The sequence below is a fragment of the Eumetopias jubatus genome, unplaced genomic scaffold, assembly GCF_037043125.1.
Source record: "Eumetopias jubatus isolate StellerSeaLion01/CBP00866 unplaced genomic scaffold, mEumJub1_p1.0 scaffold_12, whole genome shotgun sequence".
In the NCBI taxonomy this organism is placed as follows: domain Eukaryota; kingdom Metazoa; phylum Chordata; class Mammalia; order Carnivora; family Otariidae; genus Eumetopias; species Eumetopias jubatus.
In genome coordinates, this window is record NW_028274818.1 from 64321169 (window position 1) to 64339582 (window position 18414).

An 18414-nucleotide genomic window follows, 5' to 3' on the forward strand; every position below is an offset into this window, starting at 1 on the left:
ACTCAGCCATGAAAAAGAATGAGGTCCTGCCATTTGTGGAAACATGAATGGACCTAGAGGGTATATGCTAAGTGAAATAAATCAGAGAAAGACAAATACCATATGATTTCACTCATATGTGCAATCTAAACAAACAAACAGAAACAGAGCCATAAATACAGAGAGCAAACTGATGCTTGCCAGAGGGCAAGGGGGTGGAGGGATAGGCAGAGTGGGTAAAGGGGAGTGGGAGGTACAGGCTTCCAGTTATGGAATGTATAAATCCTGAGAATAAAAGGCACAGCACAGAGAATATAGTTAGTGGTATTGTAATGGTGTTGTATGGTGACTGATGGTAGCTACACTTGGGGTGGGCCTAGTGTAATGTATGCTCTTATTGAATCACTATGTTGTACACCTGAAACTAGTGTAACATTGTGTGTCAACTATTCTTCAATTAAAAAAAAATTATTTTGTGGGGCACCCAGGTGGCTCAGTCGGTTAAGCATCTGCCTTCGGCTCAGGTCATGATCCTGGGGTTCTGGGATCGAGTCCTGTGTCTGGCTTTCTGCTCAGCAGGGAGCCTGCTTCTCCTTCTCCCTCTCCCCCTTCTTGTATTCTCTATCTCTCTCAAATAAATAATTAATAAAAATCTTTAATAAAAAAGTTTTTTTTGAAATAGAAGTTATTTTTAAAAGAAGAGGCTGCGGGGACTCTGAAGGTTGACAGAGGGTCAGATTGGTAATGCTTTCTATCTTGCTCTTCATCGCTCTTAACATAGACTGTTTTGGCTGCCCTAAGTATATTCTTTTTACCTAGTTCACTTTATAAACTTTGCCTATTTTACTACGAGTTATAAACAGGAAAAAATTGGACTTTAAAAATTGCATGTAATTGGGCACCTGGGTGGCTCAGTCAGTTAAGTGGCTGCCTTCAGCTCAGGTCATGATCCTGGGGTCCTGGGATCAAGCCCCATGTCCAACTCTCTGCTCAGCGGAGAGCCTGCTTCTCCCTCTCCCTCTGCCTGTCCCTCTGCCTACTTGTGCTCTCTCTCTCTCTGTCAAATAAAATCTTTAAAAAAATTGCATATAATTTTAAGGTTTTCTGAGTTTATAGTATATAGATTCCTAATTATAACGTGGGGGAGGTGTGCCCATTGGGTCCAAAGCAATCACATAAATAATGAGATTTCTTTGCAGTTGTCTTTTCCTTGACTAGTCGAGGATTCCGTAGATCCTTGCTATCCAACATGGTAGCCATCATCCATATGTGACTATTGAGCATCTGGGTTATGGTTAGCCTGAACTGAATTGTGGTGTCTGTAAAGTACACATTAGATCTTCAGGACTTAGTACATGAAAAGAGAATATAAAATATCTCATTAGTAAAGTCTTTTCAGATTGAATATATATTGAAATAATATTTTGGATACATCGAGTTAATGAGTTAAATAAAATATTTAATTTCCCCTGTCTGCATTTTTTTAAATGTGGCTCCCATTATATTTCTATTGGACAGTGCAGATCTGGTGGGAAAGAAAATAGAGAGCTAATAACGCAAATCATTTCATGTATTTGAGAGTACATTGCTGAAGGGAAAGCTAAATATCCAGTGATCCCAATTTTTTGGTTCGGTTTGGATTTCATTAAAGTTTCTTTAATGAAATCTATTGTAAACCTGCCCCAGGGTCCCAGGTGGGAAGAGAATTGGATCTTTTTGTTTGCTTAAAAGAATTCAAAGAAAATGCTGAATTCATTTCAAAAGTGATTTACTTTTAAAAGCTTTGTATAAAAAGCTTTTCATTTACTGAGGTTGGAGGTATGATTAATAGCGAGTTCTTAAGAGGCTAAAGAATTGGGAAAATTATCCAGAAACTTCTGCAAGGACTTTGCCGGTCTCGAGCAGAGGCATCTGGGGGAGATTTCGGGGCTGTTTGTAGCCTCAGATCAGCCATACACTCCTGTGTTCACACCTTCCCTCCAATAAACGAAAACACTGGGAAAGATAAAATATTTATTCCTAAGTGTCTATAACTGAATTTATGGATATAACTTGTTGGATATTATTGCTGCTGCAAACCCATGCAACTGTGCACGTAAAGCATGTTTTTATTAGTTCCTACATAAAATTTTTATGGTAATGGCAAACAAAGGACCAATTTAGTTTAGCTGAGTTTGTTCTTATTACTCCAGCTTGGAATAGATAAGTGACAGTGCAAATAACAGGAGTCAACTGGGAGGAGGGTCAGGTTTCTTAGGGCCAGGGCTCCTGGCCCATGGGTGAGCAAGGTGGAACCAGATGCTGTTGAGAAGCCCCCAGAAGACCTGGCCAGCGCGGAGTAGCGTGAGGCTGGTGGGGGTTGCCGTTAGCTTTCACATCTGCTGTTGAGTGGTTACACTCCCGATCGGTAACCACGGGAGTATTCAAATTTAGTTTCTGAAAAGGTCTGCATAGATGCTTTAGAAAGAACTCCCACATACTGTATTTCAGCTGGAGACTTGCAGAGAAAAAGGGTTCAAGTGGCTTATTGTGGGTCATCTCCCACTCTGGGATTTAAACAAAGCACAAACAGAACAAAGTTCCTTTAAACGGGGTGCCTTCATCTGAGTCCCTCCTGTCTGTGGTTTGGCAGGCTGGCGGGACAGAGAGCGAACCCACGCCTCTCGTTCCCACCACTGCCTTTTCATGTTTGACCCTTGAATGTGGCACATGATCCCCATGGTGGCCTGGAGTGCAGGGAAGTGTTTCTAGAATTTGAAGATGAAGCATCTTTCATAAATCCTGCCTTTACCTTCCCGATGACTTGATCGTAATTGAAAGTAAGTCTGTAATCTACAGTGACTGTGATTCCTGAGCCAAAATCCAGGAGACATAATTTGACGCATATAAATCTACTGAGGGGGACAATAGCAAGAAATATTGTAAACTGCGTGGGGCTGCGAAATGAAAGACCTAGGATGATCATAATGCGACACTGGAGACAGTCTTAGAAATCAACTGAAACCTTGAGCAAGCATGCAGCACGTTGGGTTCACTCTGGGCTGAGTTTTGTCTGGGATGTTCATGAAATTAGCACTCAGTGATCAGAGGGCTGGAGTGGTTCAGATTCTAGATGGTGGAAGTACATACCCATCCGAAAACTCATGCTGGTTCATCTCTTCCTCTCCAGGGATCTACACTGGAGCCATTCCAGAGAGCAGGCAACTTTGGTTGTCCTTAATAGTCTCTCCAGGAGCAAGGAGCTTCCATAACTCCCAGCAGCCCCCTTTAGGGATGGGCTCCTTTTAGGACTGGTCTAATTTGAGGTTCTTTTTTCTAGTCATTTCCTCAGTGGACATGTTTGTTGATTCTCAGATGTGCCTTGTGCATTTCATAAGTTGTTTCTTGGCATTCTTTTTCAAAGACAGCATTCAAGCAGAGTGTGTGTGTGTGTGTGTGCACACGCATGCACATATATTCACCTATGTGTTTACTTTGGTCTCCTCTTAGGCTCTGAGAAGAAAACAATACACTAAATCTTAGGCTAACTGTAAAATGCATACATGTTGGTTTGCTCTTGCTAATGTTTTATGAACCTGTTGGTGGTTAGCCCCATAGGAAGTCACGCAGCAGAGTTTCCATACTTACACCAAGAGGGTTCCTCGGGGCAGGAAAGTAGCTCCAAAGGCAAGGTTGATTTCCTACCTTCCTGGAAAGGACCTTCCAGAATTGATATGTTGCCATCCATGCTAATAAGGGGTACTGCAATTTCCAAGTAGTCTCAATTTGTATTGAAAATTAGAGCTGTGGGCCCCCAGCTTCTTTCTGAGACGGCCTGTCGGGTCCCACGCTCTGGCCCTGAGAGCCTGGGTCTGGGTGTCTGATCGCCCTTCATGCAGAAGCTCTGCAAACTTCAGATTACTTTGTGTGAAGGGTGGAGTCAACGGTCTGGGGAGTTGAGGAAAGGTGACGAATGGACTCAGTGGAGATGTGGATGGAGTTGCTTTCCCTCAAGAGGTTGTTAAGAGAATAACTCAGTTTGGGGGGAATTGTGGTGAGACTGATTTGTTAATACAGGTTAGAGTCTTTTAACTCAGGATGGGATGAATAGCTTTTCAAGTGTGCGTGAAAGACAAGAATCCCCAAAGAATGGTTCTGTTTTAAATAGCAGGCTCCAGGGACTCAAGGTTTGTAACAAAAGGACAGATATGAAAGAGATGAACTCTCAGGGCCAACTCTTTTTGAGAATAAAGCATGCTGGCTGGGATCCCTGAGATGCCGGGGTCCTGCCAATCTTGCTGGCTCTGGTTTGTTAGCTAGGGGAATCTAGCGAGATGCGCTCACAATGAGTTAGTTGGTATTGACTTGGCCGGGCCTGACCCATATTATGGAGTTGCAAAAGTGGAAAGTATAGCCGAGCTTTGGGAAAAGCCATAGCATGTACCGTGGAAGAGAAAACCAACATCTTAATTGAACAGAGGAGAAATTTGAGCCAGAAGCACCTAGTGAAGAAATGAGGACACTGGATGGAATGTTACAGCTGCAGCAGAAAGAACTAGAATATGTCTTTAGTGAGGATGTAATGAGATTGTACAATTCTCTGGTGTCAATTCACATAGAACATCTTTGTCTCTCTGCTAATTATGTTAAAAGCAAGGGGGTGCCGAGAAAATTATATGAACTTGAAGAAATCTGACAACAGCAAAATGAATCTTGGAGTTCAGTGTTACAACCGATAAGGCCCAGAAGTTTTAAATGTCCTGAAATTTGAGAATTTGGGGTTAGGGAAGGGCCAGGGAATATCCAAACATTACTGAACTTCTAAAGCATGCTCCATATTAGCTTTACTAGTGAAATATGCAATGAAAACATGCATACATAAATAAGCATATCTTAATAATCCAAATCTGCTGGGTGAACCGATTTAGAAAATTGCCAGATGCAAAGTCTGTCATGAGTCTGGTGACAAGATTAGGCCTGATCAGGATCAAGAATGCAAATCATAAGAGACACTGAACTCTAGGAAACAAACTGAGGGTTGCTGGAGGGGTGGTGGGTTGGAGGGGAAGGGGTAACTGGGTGATGGGCTTTAAGGAGGGCATGGGATGTAATGAGCACTGGGTGTTATATGCAACTGATGAATCACTAAATTCTACCCCTGAAACTAATAAAAAATGAAAGGTAAAAAAAAAACATAATCTAGAGATTTCTAGTAAGTGACCCTGCCACACTCTTCTCTGAATTCTGGACATGAAGGATGGATACGGAAGTTTAAATTACCAGCTTTGTACAGTCAGTGATCCTAAGCCTCGAAGGGAATGGACAGAGAGCCAACTCCAAACCTCTTCACGAGGTTCTTGTAGGTGAGCCCAGAAATGATTCCTACTCCTCTGGTTTTCAATGAGAGGCTTTAAAGTACCAGTTTTGTATCTTCAGCCCATTGTTATTTGAGGAGAAGGACTCTTGAGAGTGTTTTTATTTAATGTGCTTTATGGCAGATCTCTGATTTTGGAAGCAACGTTGCGGAGAGGTTAATTGATTTTGTTAAGGTCCCACAGCCAGCCATTTGGCCAGAACCAAGCCCCAGGCTTGGTGCTAAACCACAGAGACCGACTCTCTCTCACTGTCTGTCTCTCTCTATTCAGGGGATTTTCGGGCACTTGAGATTGCTGCCATTGTTAGCTTCCGATAGGCACAAGTGAGTACTGAAATTAACCACACATGAGATGTGTGCTTTTGGACAACTCGCCTCCCCAGTCTGGCCCAGGGTCTCTTGTGTTTGCACATGAGCATTGGCCTAGGATAGATCTAAGGACTTCTCCATCTCTGTTTTAAATTTCTTGGAAAATTGCTATTTTGTTAGTGTAGGATTTGGCATTTCTGCAGTTGGTAAGCAGAAGATGTCAGGTCAGTTCAAAGTGTGAAAGCCTGTGCATCACTTTGGAACATCCAGCTGACCCTTTCACAAATCAGTTCCTTGTCCACTGTGGATGGTTTGAGACACAGTGGGGAATGTTTGTTGTTGTTGTCGTCACTGATGTATTTGTATGTCTTTGCATAAAGGCCATGCAGATGTTAAATTGGGAACGCTCTTTGAAGACAAAATGGGAGTATTTCTAAACGTCCCTGCTTTCTATTTGACTATGACTGTAGAACCACAGAGCATTCGGCTGCATCATCATTTCATTCCGGGCATAGTCTCCTGATTTCTCCTAGCTGGGGAGATTAGGGCTAAGAGAGGGGAAGTGACTTGCCCAAAGTCTGCCACGTTGTCATTAACCAACCCAGGCCCAGATTAGCCCTTGACATTCAGTGCAGCGTTTCCTGAGGGCCTGATGCATGACACATCCTTTGCCAGGCACCAGGATGACACTGGCCATTCCATGTGGTCCAGCCTGTCTCTGGTCTGGGCATCTCTCCTCTGTGGCTGTGGTTCTGAGCTGGCCAGGGCGAAGCAGAATCAATCACACAGTCTGGAGCCAGCCCTGGTGCTGCCAGCCGGCTTCCTTGAAGGGGAGAGCCCCTCCCTTGGCTGATTTGAGCCCCGAATATCCCCGTGTGCTCTTGGCTTCTGGTGGGAGGGCTCCAGCGGCTGCAGACCTCACCCCTGCCTTGTGTGGGCTCTCATTTCTGCCATCCCTTACGTCCTGAGTGGTGCGTGTGTGCGCATGCGCGCGCGTGTGAGGTGTGTGTGCTTGCCTTTGGTGGGGTCCCAATGTTGTCCCCTCAGTTTTGCCCAGAATGCAAGGTTGCTTCGTGCAGACCCTCAGTGGGTCACTTACAGCCAAGTATTGTCTACAGGCCCCTCTTGACTTGTTCTCACAAGAGCTCAAAGAAAATATGAGGAAGTCACAGTGCCTACCAGGAAGGCACATTTTAAATTCCAGGCCATAATGCATGGCTGGTTTCCTTGAAAGCTTTCCAAATATTAGGCAAGATTTAGGTGAGAAGGGGCTGCTTCTTAAAGATGCTTGGTGATGGGCTCTCCAGACAAAACACGGCGGGGAAAATGGGTGGAAAAGGCCGTGATCTGAGCTGAATCAGTTCCAGGTAAACCTAATGTCCAGTCTCTTAATCTTGTTGTGCTTCCCCTTGGAAAGGAGGCTTCGGCCTCTGCATGCCATATTTCTAGGATCACTGGCCTAACGTTCCAGAGAATTCCAGCTCCCCAGCGGTGGCCGGCACATGCTCATACCCAAGCTGGATGAGACAAACAATGACTGGTTTCCTCTCCTTTTGTCATCTTCTTATGTCTGTGTATTTCTTTCGGCTTTTCTCTTGTTCGTCCCCTTTCTCCTGTTTCTGTTTCTCCTTCATCTCAGTCCCTTTGTCTCTTTGTTCCTTGTTTGCCCCCCGCCCTCCCCAGTCATTTTTGTCTCGCCACTATCTTGACTCAAGTATATGCTGAAATACCTCAGTTTTATTGCAGAAAGCTTTATGTACTCTATTCACAGTTTTTAAAATCAGGTGAAAAGAACCTTTATCTCTTAAAAAACAAACAAACTCCAGCCAATCCCAACCGAACTAAATTAAGTTCATTTTGTATTTAATGAATATATCAATTGATTTATTTGTCAGATGTCACCTGTATTGAGACTCTGTGCTGTGCGGATAATATCGAGTTGGATATTAACCCAGTCCACCCACAGCTTGCCTCTGGTTGCAGAGAGAGACCGGGGACAGGCAGTTATCCCCAGGCCAGGTTGGCGGAACACGTGGCGAGGGATGGCCTTGATCATTCAGTAGGGAGAAGACTGCCCAGGGCACACTTCCTTGGGGACTGGCTTGTGGTTGAGTGTTTGGGGGTGGGAAGCAAAGGTAGCCTTCCCCAGTGGAAATGCAGCCTCTGGGTAATTCCGTACATGACAAGAGGGGTTAGTCCTCTCAGCTCTTGGGAGCTGAGCTAAAAGGAGCCTCTGGCTCAACCCTGATGTCAGGGTTGGATTCATTAGGGTGGTGATTTCCTCCTCGCTACTCAGTCTGAGTTGGCTTAGTTGCAAATCAGAAGTGGAGTCAGTTACATTAAGATTCAGACCATTTGATTTTATTTCAAGTTGGTCATAAAAATCACAAAATATTGGATGGAATGAGCCTTTTGTGCATATTGAGAAATTATCCAGATGATCCTCTTTATCAGGTTTTTGCTGTGACTCCATTTCCCAAATGGGCAGCAATGGTTGAGGAGCTGTACTTTGTCAGGAGCAAGAAAAACTCAAGGATAGAAACCAAGCCCCGGGGCATTATCTGTCCCAGGGCTTTTCCACGTGGCAGAGTTGAAACAATTATTTGGTAATAATTGTGCCCACTTCATAGGGTTGTTGTCAGGATTGGATATGGCAACATGTATAGGAAGCTCTTCAAACAGAATCTGGCCCGTGGTAGATGCTCCAAAATGGTGACTTGTATGATGATGATGGTGGATGAGGGAGCTTGCTGTCACTCCTCAGAGTTCTCTCAGGCCAGACTCTGTGTATCATTGTCTGTCACCAAATACGTCACCAAAACCACCCCGCAAAACATAATTGAGTATTAAGCATTAAAATCATTGTGACCCAGCATCTCTGCAAGGTGAAGTAAAATGCACCTGTAGAAATCCTCCAAGCTTGACGGCAAGAGTTTATTTAGCATTTGTCGTAAGATGTTCCTCAAAGGAATAGCTGAGCCATGCCTTGAGCTGCACATCTTGGGACTAAGAAATCTAAGGGAAGAGTCCAAGACAGAAATGCATCTGGCCCTCGGCTTCATCTTGCACCCCCATCTTTTACTGGAACATGTGGGCGGCCCTGCCGCTTTACCTTTTTGCCACCCAAAGAGTAAGAAAACAGTGGGCAGGGGCCGAGGGGCCAGGTTTCAGCCCTGACAATGAAATCATGGAACGCAACAGCCTTTTCCGTTGGCAGGACCCTGGATGGAGGTGAGGCTATAAATCGAGGGTGAGGAAAAGGCGGCTCTCCTAGGCCCTGGGCAGCGCCAGCGAATGGAATTCTCTCTTGCAAGAGGTCACAGAGTCAAATGCTGTGGATGGATAATTTTATGGCCGCTAATAAAATTTATAGCCAAAGCAAGCTAAGATAATAAGGGTAATCAAACATCCAGCCCTGGGACTCGAGAATCCCATCATGGCCCCTTGGTGCTGGCTGGGGGGGAGGTGGGGCTGGACAGCGCAGGGAGGGGCTTATCTGTCTGACTCCAGGCCCACGGCAGAGTCTTCAGAGGTGATTTGCGCCCCTGCGAGCTGGGGATAAGCTTTAGGTTAGGTGGCGATAGCCTGTGCTTTGGGGACAGCACGCCAAGAGCCGTAGGAAAATTAACTGTTGTATTGAAATGCCTGCAAGTGAACAGTGAGCCTAGGAAGGGACCAGAAGCTGCCCAGTGTGGGGCCAGCACTGCATTAGGGAAAGAATGTTAGCTGACTGTTCCGTGTGACTCGACAGGCATGAAGCAAGATAAGGGAGGCTGGCGTCTACTCAGGCGCGTATACAGAAATCAGATGTTTCCATTCAGGCGGGGGCTTCTGGCAGCCCCGTCTTCATCCCAGCTTTCCAGACACTTGTAGTTGGTTTCTGTTAATGTGGATCAAAAATATTTATTGAGCACCCACTGTTTGCAAAACTATAAAAACATTAAGTGACAGTGTGAACAATAAATAATCATAAAAGAGATGTCCCCAAACAGTGAGAAGGCAATCGCCTAAGAGAAAATGCTATTAAGTGTTATTTTCTGGGATTTGGGGGTCATGATGTCGTTAAATGTAAAGACTGAGTAGGATGCGTTTGTGGTCCATGGATGTCTCTATGCAGGAAATGGATACTGTTGGTGTTCCCTGCGCCTTGGCAGAGTCAGAGGAGGTGGCTTTCTGGGTCAGTAATGCCATTTAAGATGAACCCCCTCATGCTGTCACACTCTGGGAGCTCTCAGCCATTCCTGTCTGTGGGAAGTCAAAAGGTCAATGGCTTACAGATTGCAGTTTGCACTATGGACCCAACCTTGGTTCCTGAAAGCCCAACATCTTTTGTCTTGAATCTGTGGTCAAGATCATAACCATATTTAAGATTTACTGTTTCTTAAGGGACAAGTGTAGAGTTCCTCCTACTGAGGGATCAGTGCACAAATTTAAATGTGGTCAAAAGACATGGATCTTGCCTAAGATTAAGATACAGAGAGTAGCTTTATCCATGAGGTGTGTGAAGAGCATCAACCTGGGCCCAGGAATGACACCTGGGATTCTCACACAATGAAGGACCCCATGTGTGCAAATGCACACATGCACCCTCTCTCTGAAGCCTGGTTCCTTTTATTGCCACCTGGTGTTTAATTTACCACCAGCTGCAGGATGTGATGTGGTGTTTTGAAACTAACAGATATTGTTACTTTAGTGGTTACTTCACTGAAGTGGTCCCATGTATCTGAGATGGAGCTAAAAGCAGGTTTTAATCAGAACTAAACAGAACAGGGGGCGCCTGGGTGGTTCAGTCGGTGAAGCGTCCGACTCTTGGTTTCAGCTCAGGTCATGATCTCAGGGTTGTGAGATCGAGCCCTGCGTCGGGGCGGGGCGGGGGGGGGGGTCTGTGCTCAGCAGGGAGTCTGCTTCTCTCCCTCCGCCCCTCCCCCAGCTTGCTCGCTCACTTGCTTGCTCTCTCTCAAATAAATAAATAAATAATATTTTAAAAAATCTTTTAAAAAAGAATGAAGCAGAACAAGATCCCGTGGTGAAAATCTAGTCTTCCCTCTAAGTTCGTGATTAAGTGTGTTCAGTCTGTTGCTCCTAGACAGTGATGGTGACATACGTAATTGTGGCAATGAATCCTTTCTGCCCGAACTTTAGGTTTTTCAAATGCATCAGATGGAGAGTTGCAGGTTTTGGAATCTGAGTTTTCACAGAAGCATCATGTAGTTTTCATGGAGTCGTGAGAGAAAGTTCATTCTGAGCAATCTGCAAAGCAGAGGTAAACCATATAGTCCTTTAAAAATAAGGCTCCTGGTTCTGAATTACGCAGTAAGGCTAAAGTTTCAGGTGCCCCGCTGTCTCAGGAATTTTCTCCTACAGCAGATTACGGGGAGGCCCAGAGGGGGAGTTTAAGGAGGGGGCGGAATAGGAAAACAATGAAATTATAACAAGAACTAAGTCTTCTCACTTCAAGACCTTAAGAAAAAAGATTTAATTAGGTAAACTTAGAGAATAAGTAGAAAATAAGAACAGCTCAGATTTATGCCACAAACATGGTTTAAACATCTGTGTGCCAGACATCATGTTGATTTCCATGGATCCAGTGGGTGGGCACACCAGCCCTAGACCCACTGTCCTGGGGTTTTGAGAGACAATGATGTATTGTTAAATGCATAATTGGAACCAAGGTAGAGACACTGAAAGAAAAGATTGCACTCCTGTAACAGCATCTATGCGAGGCTGGAAGGAGTCTGGAAGAAGGCTTCTCCAAGGAAGTAATGCTTGAGCTTGGATCTGGATGTCAAGGAGAAGCATGCCCGCTAGAGAGTGAAGGCACGTGCAAAGGCCCTGTGACAGGAGGGAACTGGGTATGTTTGAGGAACTTAAGGAGGTCCAGAACCCCAGAGTGCAGGGAGGGAGGGGAAGATAAATTGGCAGTTACTGTAGCGATTTGTATATTATTTCTGAAAGTTTGTGGTCCCCGGAGAGGATACCGGGTGTAAATATAGATGAAAACATGAATTTACTGGTGGCAGGAGCCTATAGGAGCTGAAATCTGGGGGGACACTCTCTTCCAGTTGCAGAACAAGCAGAACAAAATGAGAGAATGCTCAAAAGAAACCACAAGGTGAGCTCAGCCAGGCTCTTAGGAGGGACAGGGTGTGATGGAAGGCATGGGCTGGCTCCCACCCAAATTATTGTACCGTGTTTGAAAAGGGGGTACTGGGAGGAAGGACCATGTAACCAGGGACCTGGACAATTTCAATTTTATATAGTGTTTGATTTCTTTTAAAAAATGTTTTCTGGGACACCTGATTGGCTCAGTCGGTTAAGCATCTGACTCCTGATTTCAGCTCAGGTCGTGATCTCAGGGTCCTAGGATCGAGTCCCACATCGAGGTTCTGCACTGAGCATGGAACCTGCTTGAGAGTCTCTCTCCCTCTGCCCCTCCCCAAACTCACGCATGTGTTCTCTCAAAATAAATAAATAAATAAATAAATAAATAAATAAATAATATTTTCTAAGATAAGTAAAATGTTAACCTTTGTTGATTATGGTACTGGATCTATCCCTATGTGTTTTATTATTATTTGGTTTTTTTCCTGTTTACAATTTTTTTAATTAGAAGGAAGGGAGGGAGGGAGGAAGAGGGGGAGTAGGAGCAAAGGAGTGGCTACCACTGGCCTAGGAATCAGGGGCCTCTTCTCAGTTTCACATTAGCTTGGGCAAATCACTTCTGTGCTCCTGGTCCTTATTTAAGAAAAGGAGTTTCGAAGAGGCTGATCTTGGCAGGACCTTCTAGCTGTAAGACATTCTGTGTTTCTGGTTTCTAAGAACAATCAATTATTGAATCATTCTACTTACAGGTTTGGGAATTGAGTGTCCCATGTCCACAAATCCCCACTTTCTTTTAAAAGTAAGAGATCCAGTCTAGCTTGGCAAAGACAGCCACTACCTCTCTTGAAGGAGGCCAGTACATTGAAGTTCACTTGCTGAGGGACATTTCCAAAAGCCAGGAGCCTGCAGGATGCTTGTGTTCTTCCTGGGCCAGACCTGGAAATCTGGAATCACCTAGAAACCTGCGCCTCTCACCATTCACCACCCACATCCTAGCGGTTTCTCTGCGGGTTTGCAGGGCACCTGCAAGGGCCGATCATACACAGTGAGGCAGAGTCCCATTCCCGTTCTTCCAAACCTCAGATGAGAAATACAGAAATGAGCAGGACACGCCACCGACAGCAGATCAGATGACAGCTGCGTTCATGAGCCCATGGACATCGATGGTGACAAATCAAGCAATGCATTCATCCACTGCTATACTGACTTTTTTCAGATGTCTGCGTGTGCTGAAACCAGTTTATGGGGGCGCCTGGGTGGCTCAGTTGGTGAAGCATCTGCCTTCAGCTCAGGTCATGATCTCAGGGTCCTGGGATCAAGCCTCACATCGGGCTCCCTGCTCAGCAGAGAGTCTGCTTCTCCCTCTCCCTCTGCCGCTCCCCCTGCTTGTGTGCTCGCTCGCTCTCTCTCTCAAATAGACAATAAATAAAATCTTTAAAAATAAATAACTAAAAACCAGTTTACGTATGGTAGATTGTATCTACTTGATGAAAAAACAATGGTGCTGCGATAGTGGGTGTGTTTGTGGACATTGCTGGGGGGGGTTGGCATCCTGGAACACGGGTGTCCTAAGTGCCGCTTAGCGGTGACATCAGTGTGCACAACCTCCTCCTCCTCCTCCTCGTCCCTCCGGGAGAGTGGCAGCTGGTCGAGGGGAGCCTTCACCCCACAGACAGCAGCGGAAGCCTGAGGAGAGGTGATGCAGGTCCCCTGCCTGGGCAGCAGCTCTTGCTGAGTGCATGGAAAGTTCCCCAGGCCCTGGGCTTTTTTTGCTGCCTACTCCTCCTGGGGCTCTCTCATGTGGGTCAGGTTTCCTTATAACCCGTCTAGTGAATGAGAATAAGAAAGTATGTGTTGGCAAAATTTCAGCTGAAAATGCCAAAGCTTTCCAAGTAAGGGCATGAATTTAGGCAAAGTTTCAAGTCAATGGGGCTCAGAGTAACGGTTACGCTGCTAATAACGAAAAGTACAAATGTTTTTATGTTCAAAGGTTAACAAATGGGACTCCTTCACTGGCCTGCTAGCCTGCTCAGTTACAAAGTAGAAACTGTTCCTGATCTTTGCTTTATTGCACTTGTATTTTGTAGGCAATTAGGAACATTTTCCATTCAGCATTTAAGAGGCTTGAGCTGGCTGCTGGCTCTTTTTAAACTAAAGCTTCCTTCCTTCCTTTCTCTCTTTCTTTTCTTTCTTTCTTTCTTTCTTTCTTTCTTTCTTTCTTTCTTTCTTTCTTTCTTTCTTTCTTTCTTTCTCTTTCTTTTCTTTCTTTCTCTTTCTTTCTTTCTTTCTTTCTTTCTTTCTTTCTTTCTTTCTTTCTTTCTTTCTTTCCCTTTCTTTCTTTCCCTTTCTTTCTTTCTTCTTTCTTCTTTCTCTTTCTCTCTCTTTCTTTCTTCCTCCCCCTCCTCCCCCTCCCCCCCTTCTTCTTGTTACACTAACATTTTCCCCTTTTGTAAGTGGACTAAAGTTTTAAAGTAACAGGCTTTCCAAATAGCACACTTAGACTTTACCTGCATAATTATTATATTTGTCATGGAATTAGCACTTCTCAAAAGTGTATTTCTACATGAGATTCTCATTTTGCTCAGATGTGTGCTTCGTCCTAGCACATCATGTGGATTTAGGTAAAACGGCCCCAGCCTGTCCACTGGAACCTCTGTTGTAAAGGCAATCATTGCAAACAAAACAGAAACCATGTATCTTAAAGAATGAGTAGGAAAATCAAGTCTGTTGAAATGATCTAAATCCTCCCAAAAAAAGACCCCTTGGTAATCCACAGTGGCTGTACTTGTTTCTACAAGCTTCTCTTAGTCATGTTTGCTGACTGCTCACAGCAAACAACAACAAATAGTGTTTTCTTTAATTCCTCACATTCTCCATTAGCAGGTTTGCTTCTCCTTTAATAAATGATACCTTGGCCCCTCTTGTGTGTCAGCATTTGGGGCCAGTCCTGGTAAGAAAGCAACCCTGGTTGATGCTTCTGCTTGGTCTTGGGCTGCAAACTGTGGGTAACGGTTCATGTTTCCCTCTCCAAATGGACAGGAGACACAGGCATAATTGAAACAATGTCAGGGGGGTAATTTTATTCCATTATTTTTAATGAAAAGGAGGAGGTGTCCTGGCTAAAACGCTGGAAAATAGCCTCTGAGAAGCCCAAATCACCCCCAGCGTGCATGCAGTGTGTCCCTGCCCCCCCCCCCGCCCCCGGGCACCCCCTCACACCCCTACCCCGTGCTGGGGCCCTCTCCCCTCGACAGGGTGGTGCCGTCAACCGTGCGTGGGAAGGGCAGTGAGCCACAGGTAACGAGCTCAGTGTACATTTTCCTTGTCAGATCTCCCAGCTGATGACAGAGACAGGCCGGGAGGGGCTGACCGAGGCGGTGCTGAATCGCTACAACGCGGACAAGCCTTCGGCCTGTGGCGTCCCAGGCTCCCAGGGCTCCTGCGTGGCCAACGAGACTTCGCCAGGTCCCTCGGTGGCCGCTTCCTTCTTTGCCAGGTAAGAGAAGCATCCGGAGCTCGCTTCTTTCAGGCCGGTCCACCTGCTTAGCCCCTCGCGGGGCTGGGTTAGCTCAACCACTAGCAAGAGTCTGGGGCCGCACTTGGACTTCACGCTTCAAGACGGGGTTCCTCAACCTCAGACTGCTGACAGCTGGGTCCAGACGACTCTGCCGTGGGGGGGCTTGTGCCCTAGAGGATGTTCAGCGGCATCCTTGGCCTCTCCCCGCCGGACTCCCATCGCATCCACGCCCCTTGCCAAGGTCTCCAGACCTCCACGTGTGTCCCCACTTGAGAGCTCTAAGAATACGAGGCTCTCGCGATGTCCTCCTGGGACGGGGACTTTGGTGGGCCTGGCCCCGCTCCTGGTGTTCCCAGATTGACTTTCTCATCACAGAAAATGAACTGCTTAAAAATGAGCGAGGAAAGAGTTGACAGGGTTTCTCCCCCCACCGTTCTGGACAGACAGGCTGGATAGTTACCATATACTATCCAGCTAATCTTAGGGCCTTTACAAACACAAGAAACCCAAATGAAAGGTATTTCAACAATGTTTTCTGCCTAATTTTAGCTGTGTGGCTGAGACAGGGCAGGAGACAAAGGACAGCTGAGCAGAAGGCACTTTGGGGATCATCTAATTCAGTCTCCTTATTTAATGAAGGAGCGGACTGAGGACCAAGAAAGTTAAACTATGAGTTAATTTATAGTAAAGCCAGAAATAGAAACCAGATTCCTCGGCTTTATTTCCCGCCCCCCCCCCCCGCCCCACCCCGGGACTCATTCTTTATTTGATCCTCAGAACTTAACTTTAGAAAACTTTTTCTACCTAAGAGGTGAATGTTCCTGGGTGAGCAGGATATAGAATAAATAGCACCAGATCTGAGATTGGAGGAGCCCTGAGGTCTGCCTCGATGTCCTCGTCTATAAAACAAGGACAACACTCCTCTAGGTTGCTCTGAAGATTAAGACCTGACAATTGTAAGTGATGAAGTACTGTACAAAAGGTGATTCGATATGGACTTCGTATGTCAGGAAGAAGGAATATTACATGGTTTCTCTTGTTATCCTCATGAGCAGTGCCATCCAAACACAACTCTGAGGACAGGGCTCTGAATAGGGAGGGATCGGGTCAGAGGGAGAAGAGAGCCCAGTGCCCTGGATTAGTAACATCCACAGTAAAGACGGCACAGGGGCTTGTCGGAAAACTGGCTCCGAGGGTCTCACTGTGCCTTGCTGCCACGTTTATTGTCCTGTGAAGAGTTGGGCCAACCTGTGTGGATGGGAAGTAACAGGAAATGCACTTGTCTCTGCTTATCCACTGGACATATGCTCCAAGACCCCCAGGGGGTGCCTGAAACCGAGGATTGAACTGAACCCTGTATGTACCGTGTTTTCCCCTATACAGACATGCCCGTGTTAAAGTTCAGTTAACAGCTGAGGCACACTAAGAGGTGCACTGCAGCGACTAATACTAAAATACAACAGTTATTACAATATACTGCATTAAAGTTAGGTGAACATGGTCTCTCTCTTTCTCTCAAAATATCTTATTGTCCTGTCCTCCCTCTTCTTGTCATGGTATGAGATGATAAAACGCCTACGCAGCAAGACGACGTGAGGTGGATGACACCAGAGTTGTGGCCTGGCGTTAGGCTACAATTCACCTCTGACGCTGGGTCGGAAGGAGGAGCATGTGCTTCCCACAGGTGGTTGACCGCAGGGAGCTGAAATCGAGAAAACCAAACCGCGGATAAGGGGTCTACTGTATGTGTGCACCGGCCGCCTGACAGTGGGCGCTATTGTATTAGTTCCGCCTGTACGTGAATTCCTGTGGGACACTGAGCAAACCAACTGGGAGGCCATGTCTGTGCCGTTCAGGGAGGGAATGAAGAGGTGGAACAGAATATGGGGAAATGCCACAAGCACAGAAGATCCCAGGACTTAGGTGGGTTGTGAGAGCGTGTCCGCAGGATCATGCTGAGGAAGTAGGAAGCCATGTCATGGCAGGGTTAGTCCAGAGAAGATGGCCCTCATCTGTCTCTTGGGCTATTGTGTAAACAAGGAATTGGGTTTGTTCTATAAAACACCCAAGTATGTGGGCAAAGGCTGAATAAAACCTGATGATGGAGCTCAGCCCAGACTCCATCCAGCTCAGCTCTCCCAGCTCAGAAAGAAGGAAACTTTGCACCCAGCTCAGACTGCCCTGGGAGAGAGTGAGGTCCCCGTCCCTGAGGGAGCTCAAGCTTACAACGGGTGACCGCCTGAGCTTGATGCTGCAGAGAACATTTACTGCCCAGATGGGACTTGACCTCCAGTGCACCTTCCTGACCGGAAATACTTTGAATGTGAGAAGCCTCAGCTCAGACTCCATCCAGAGACTTTTCTGGATCAGCTACCCACAGAAAACCCCAGAAGCAGGACTGGAAGCAGGAGGAGCTCAGAGGGCAGGGGCTCCTGATGGTCAGTGTTTAGGGAGAACAAGTGTTTCCTGCTACCAGGAAACCAGCAGTGTTTTAGAGCAGGGGCAGCGTGTGGACTCGAGGCAGGCTGGGAAGGTCCTCATGCTGGACGTACTCGAGGCCGGCTTTCAGTTAATCAGAGGACCATTTCCAAACAAGCTAGCACACACCAGGGAAAGGAATGGCAAATGATGGGCAAGGGCGGCCTGCCCTGAGACTTGCTTGCATGGCCAGGGTCGGAATGGAGATGGTGGGGTGAGCCCAGAGAGGACGGGCCGCTGAAGTCGGTTGTGGGGGAGGGGCCGCACATGATGTTGGCGATAAACCAAGACTGGACGGAGTTCAGATGGCAGGGGCTTGTGGTGTGAGCTTTCAAGGGGCTGGAAAGGATCCATAGGACTGCCTAAATCCTTATTATTACTTTCTTTGTGGTGAATGCTGATAGCACTTGGAGGTTAATGGTTTAAGGCATTCAAAGTAGTGGTTTGTGTATAAAGGGTTTACAATGTATAGCGGGGGGAGAAGGTACCATGTGAAAAGAATAATGTTTTATGCACACACACACACACACACACACACATTCCCTTTCACAGCCTTTGCTCTGCTTGCCCTGCCACTCTCGCCCACCAGAGCTGGGCTTTCACACCTCCCAAAGAGGGAGGCAGCATAGTAACAGCCTCCCTGTCACTGATGGGAACCTAGAGCAGAAGACTGAGT

General features: G+C 46.2%; 1 protein-coding gene across 1 annotated transcript in view; it reads left to right on the top strand.

Annotated features, from left to right (window-relative positions):
* Positions 1 to 18414, top strand: part of KIF26B (kinesin family member 26B) — a 432841-nt gene that overhangs the window by 186685 nt on the left and 227742 nt on the right. The window contains exon 4 of the mRNA XM_028111484.2: positions 15073 to 15239. Within this exon, the coding sequence (XP_027967285.2) occupies positions 15073 to 15239 (167 nt within the window). The remainder of the gene's footprint in view (positions 1 to 15072; positions 15240 to 18414) is intronic.